This window comes from Miscanthus floridulus, chromosome 9 (genome assembly GCF_019320115.1).
Source record: "Miscanthus floridulus cultivar M001 chromosome 9, ASM1932011v1, whole genome shotgun sequence".
Classification (NCBI taxonomy): Eukaryota; Viridiplantae; Streptophyta; class Magnoliopsida; order Poales; family Poaceae; genus Miscanthus; species Miscanthus floridulus.
This window is the reverse complement of record NC_089588.1, coordinates 15,811,534-15,817,115: the sequence shown is the minus strand read 5'-3', so window position 1 is coordinate 15,817,115 and position 5,582 is coordinate 15,811,534. Positions and strand designations below refer to the sequence as shown.

Below are 5,582 nucleotides of genomic sequence, written 5' to 3'. Positions count from 1 at the left end.
GCGCGCAGGGTGCATACATCAATGGAACTGTAGACAAAGACTGTAGAGCGGCGTCCCCACCGTCCACCCCCACCAAGAAGAGGAACCACAAAGCCACAGCAGCGATCCATCGATGGTGGATGGCCAAGGCCCAACGGGTAGGGCAGCACCCCTCGCTGTAGCTGTAGCGCAACGGGGACCGAGGCGAGTGATAGACTGATAGGAGCAGCTGCAGGCTACGGGGGGCGGCGCACGCCTCTCGTCTCCTCCGTCTCTTTCACCGCGCCTTGCCTTCACTTCACCCTAGCTACCAGAGCATCAGCAAGCAGCCTGCCTGCCTTTTTCCATCGTCTTCCTCTCCTCTCCACACACAGCTGCGTCGTCGCCCGGCCGCTGTACGTGCGTGCTTTCTTTCTTTCCAGCCGCGCGCTTTCCCCTCCAAATTAAATCTCTCCAAAATCCGCGCCGCTGGCCGGCCTTTATCGATCTCTCTCCGGCTGGCCCGGCCCCAGCAAACAAAGGCAGCCGGGAGGAGGGCCTTCAGCCTTCAGCCTTCAGAGCGACCGCCGCCGCTGCCGCGTCCGGCCGGCCTTCCAGGCACGCACATGAGATCATGAGCTCGGAGGACTCGCTCAAGTCGCTGTCGCTGGACTACCTGAACCTGCTCATCAACGGGCAGGCCTTCAGCGACGTGGCCTTCAGCGTGGAGGGCCGGCTGGTGCACGCGCACCGCTGCGTGCTGGCCGCGCGCAGCCTCTTCTTCCGCAAGCTCTTCTGCGGCCTCGACCCAAACCACCAGCCGCCGCCGACGCCGGGCTCCTCCGCCGCCGCCGGGGCCCGCGCGCCGGAGCTCGTCATCCCCGTCAGCTCCATCCGCTACGAGGTGCTGGTGCTGGTGCTCCAGTTCCTCTACAGCGGCCAGGCCTCCGTCGCCGCGCCCAAGAGTGGGCCGCTCCCGGGCTGCGGCGCCAGGGGCTGCTGGCACACCCGCTGCGGCGCAGCCGTCGACCTCGCCCTCGACACCCTCGCCGCCGCTCGATCCTTCGGCGTCGAGCAGCTCGCCCTCCTCGTCCAGGTGGGGATTCGTTCCCTTCCTACTACTAACTGTCACCAATTCTTGGGATCTGCACTTCTACAGGCAAGCAGAGGCAGTTACTATTAACTCCTGACTGACTGAGATTGGGATTCGCCGTGGATGGATAAAGTCGAAGCTCATCGATCGATAAAGCACGCATCTTTTGTGCGCCGCGCATCAATTCTTCAAAGACGGGAGTCAGTCAGGAACTCCTGGCTGACCATCACCTGCTCCTCTCCTGGATGCATCATGCATGCTCCAGCCTCCAGCTCGAGCTCGACTAGATCCCTAGCTAGGCTGCTAGGCTGCTCCTTCCCTGCCGATTCATGGCCATGGAGGACTTCCAGGCACCAGCAGCACCAGAATCCCTTCTTCGTTGCTTTCTTCTCTCTCTCACTCTTCCTATCGATATATTTTTTATTGCGTGGAAGAAGGAATCTGAGATAGATAGAGGAGTGTACTGGCACAGGCAGGCAGGCTGCAGCAGTCTCCCTTGATTTTCTGCCGCTTCGCTACTGCACCTGTCATCACTTGTCATGGATGGATCGCTTCCGCCCTGCCTGTGCGGTGCCTGTGGCTGTGCCTGCTGCTGCTGCTGCCCTCTCTCTGACTCATCTTTACTAGGAAGGGTCTTGTCACGCCCTTGTTCATGTCTCCTGTCCCTTCCTTCCTTCCATCACATCCCCATTGCACGCACGCGCTGCATTTCATTTCAATTCAATCGCCGGCCGGCCGGCCGGCCGGCTGCAATTGCAATTGCATATATATAGCATGCATTATTACTAGTATATATATTTCTACTAGGGTTTCTCGGAGATCGATCCAGTCCAGGCCAGGCCCTCCCAAGTCCCAACAACTTAACAGCGCAGCATAGATGCAGCCGTGCATCATTTCCAAAACCCCTTGCTTGCTGCTCACTGTGCAGCTGCCATGCCGATAGATGCAAGTACGTGCAGTCAACCACCATGCATGCTAGCTGCGAGCCTTCGGTGATGCGATCGATCGATCCAGCCAGTGGAAGCAGATCGATCAGCCAGAGGATTTGCAGCCTTATGCTGCTAATCACCTGCAATTCCTGCCTGATTGTACACAACAGTGCTAGCGCCTGGCGCTAACCGTGTTTAGTTACTACCCTTTTGTTGCCTGCAGAAGCAGCTGGAGACCATGGTGAAGGAGGCATTCGTGGACGACGTGATGAAGGTGCTGATGGCGTCGCGCAAGTTCGAGATGCAGGAGCTCTGGGCCACCTGCTCCCACCTGGTGGCGCGCTCGGGCCTCTCCGCGGACCTCCTCGCCAAGCACCTCCCCATCGACGTGGTCGCCAAGATCGAGGAGATCCGCTCCAAGTCCCCCGTCTCCGCCGCCGGCGGAACCGGCGGCGGGCCGCGCTCGCCGTTCCTCACGCACCACTACCTCCCCATCAACGCGGCGGCGTCGGCGGCCGACCGCGACCACAGGATCCGGCGCATGCGGCGCGCGCTGGACGCGGCCGACATCGAGCTCGTCAAGCTGATGGTGATGGGCGAAGGGCTGGACCTCGACGACGCCCTCGCCGTGCACTACGCCGTCCAGCACTGTGGGCGCGACGTCGTCAAGGCGCTGCTGGAGCTCGGCGCCGCCGACGTCAACTCCGGCGCCGGGCCCGCGGGGAAGACGGCGCTGCACCTGGCGGCCGAGATGGTGTCCCCGGACATGGTGTCCGTGCTCCTCGACCACCACGCCGACCCCAACGCCCGGACGCTCGACGGCGTCACCCCGCTCGACGTGCTCCGCAGTCTCACCTCCGAGTTCCTCTTCAAGGGCGCCGTCCCGGGGTTCACGCACATCGAGCCCAACAAGCTCAGGCTCTGCCTCGAGCTCGTGCAGTCCGCGGTGATGGTAGCCACGCGCGACGGCGACGCCGGGGTAGGAGGAAGCGACGGCGGCGGGAGCTTCCCGAGGGCCGACGCCGCCGACGACAGTTTGGTGAGCCTCACCATGAACTCCACGCTGATGTACCAGGGCCAGGAGATGGCGGCGGCGGTGGCCGGCGAGGCCAGGAAGGGGAGCGGCGGCGGCGGCCGAGGAGGGAGCCCATCCAACTTGTACTTCCCCAATGGCTTCCCATAATAAGTATTTGATTTCCCTCATCAAGCAAGCAATGCCTTCCATTTTCTTTGTATATATCCATCCAAAGATGATGTTTCTCTACCTCTTTCAATTCTCCGTTGGATTGGATTTTTAATTTGCATTGTGAGGATGATGGTCGTGTAGCTAGCTACAGTACCATTTAGTTAACGAGCTAGGAGATACTATGAGCTAGCAATGCAAGAATTTCATGGTATTTGGTGTGGATTAATTAATTGTTCCATGCATCTTAGAAGTAATGATTGATCGATTGGCCGGCCTGGGCAGCAACTATTTTACTTTACTTTGTTCAAATGTGATCAATCTTGTTATATGGGGCTAGCTTCTTGTTACATTGAATCCAGTCCAGAGTCCAGAGCTTGTTATGGGGCTAGCTCCAGTAGCAGTGTACAGGATTCGTGAGCATTTAGCTGCTGGTGTTTTTTACATGTCTTTATGCAGTGCAGCTTTTGGATACTGTAGTAGCCTTTGGACGGTAGGAAATGAGCCATTATATTGGGGAGCCAGTGAATCTAAGGTGGATTTGAATGGTACGTACAGGAAATGCACACACATACAGGAGTATTTCTCCTGTTACTACTTACTATAGACATAAGCTAGTCCACAAGCTTTATTTATTGGACATATAATTATATGAATTTACTTGAGATTAATTAATTGTGTGCACCGTTCTAGAGTGAGATGCACACACAAATTTATCATTCTGTTTTATCTGAAGTGTTTTTTTATTGGTCAGCATTTTACTTTTAGTAAATTATTATTACTCCCTCCATTCCCAATTCTAAGATGTTTTGGGGTTTCTACACTATGTACATATACATATATACTCCATCCGTCCTAAAATAAATACACATCTCGCACTTTGAGGAGTCAACGAATCTCAAACTTAACTAAATTTATATAAAATAATACTACCATTTGTATCTCTAAATAATTTTACTACTAAAAATATATGATGAGATTAATCTAATAATAAATATCTGATATCGTAAAATTAGTACATTTTCTTATATATTTAGTCAAATCTAAGATTTTTTGACTCCTTGAAATGCAAGATCGATGTGCATTTATTTTGGAACGGTAGAAGTAGTAAAAAGCAATGTATAAAAAAAAGTAAAAACATCTTATAATTTGGAACGAAGGGGTATTAACATATATATATATATAGTGCTGCCCACAAACAGTATGACTTTATGTCAAACATGAGTCCCGGGCAGGGAGCCAGGGACAACCCTGTTAAACATGATCTTTCCCTGTCAGCTGACAGCTAGAAGAAGTGAGTAGGTAATGCAAAAATATGGAGAACATATGCGTGCATGTGGTAGTCAGTTTGCACCTTGTTGCCTGTTTCGTGCTAGCTGCTAGCTTCTCTCTTTCATTCAGTCCACTGGTTATTCACCACTCTTGCTGCTGCTTGCTTATGCCAAGACCAAGACAGCTCAGTATTACAATATTTTTTCCAGTTTTATTTATATTAAGGTTATTAGTCTATGTATTAACTAATTCCCTAAATAACAAGGTCAATCCATAAGTGCTAGTACATATATGAAACTATTTCCCCATACCTACTGAAGCTGCAATATATATTATCGCCATACCTCGCGGTTTTAGTGTTTTTGCCCTTCACTACTAGAGAGAGAAAAACAAACTGGGGGCTATCATACTCTCTCCAATTTATTTTGTGGAGGTATCACATGTGTATGAAAATTATGAAAACCTCCTTAAATTCTTATCTATCACGTGTGTGTTACTCCCTCCGATCCAAATTATAAGTCGCTTTGACCTTTTTGATACATCCATTTTGGTACGCATCAAGATATAATAATATGTCTAGATACGTAGCAAAATGGTTGAACTAAAAAAGTCAAAACGACTTATAATTTGGAACGGAGGGAGTACTTTGCACTACACAAACTAGAATTTCATTGTGGCTAACAAAAACCTGTCAGCAATATAGGGACAAATTAAACCAACACTAGAGACCTTTTATCTTTAAAAGAAATTTGATATATCGTAGATTCATGCTTAAGTGCTAAAAGGTACTATAGATTGATTTAATGGTGACTGTTTGATATTCTCAGTTGTGTTTCTCCTAATAAAAAAATGCATGTGACACTACCACTTCCATTCACAAATATTCCCTCTGTCTCTTAAAGATTAGATTTCTATGCTGAAAATTTGTCCCCAAAATAAATCAATTTTAAGCCTTCACAATCCATCAAACCCATTTATTTATTTCCTCGGAGATTTCAATTAATGGTCAGCATACCCATTTATTCCTCTGGATGCCAAGCTTCTATGGTTGACGTAGTGGGTGCAACAACATTTAATATATTATTAAAAAACTAACACCAAAACTCACTACTCTAGCTTCTCAATAAGTGATCAGTGCAGTTAAGGT

General features: G+C 50.5%; 1 protein-coding gene across 1 annotated transcript; it reads left to right on the top strand.

Moving 5' to 3' along the window:
* Nucleotides 1-219: 219 nt before the first annotated feature.
* LOC136481426 (BTB/POZ domain and ankyrin repeat-containing protein NH5.2-like) lies at nt 220-3,432 on the top strand. The gene is made up of 2 exons (XM_066478773.1): nt 220-1,054; nt 2,204-3,432. The coding sequence occupies exons 1-2, from the start codon at nt 593-595 to the stop codon at nt 3,161-3,163; spliced, it is 1,422 nt and encodes a 473-aa protein (XP_066334870.1). The 5' UTR covers nt 220-592; the 3' UTR covers nt 3,164-3,432.
* The last annotated feature ends 2,150 nt before the right edge of the window (nt 3,433-5,582 follow it).

Coding starts and splice junctions, on each gene's coding strand:
- LOC136481426 (XM_066478773.1), top strand. CDS start 593: ATGAGCTCGGAGGACTCGCTCAAGTCGCTGTCGCTGGACTACCTGAAC. Junction 1,055..2,203: donor AGCTCGCCCTCCTCGTCCAG/GTGGGGATTCGT, acceptor TGTTGCCTGCAG/AAGCAGCTGGAGACCATGGT.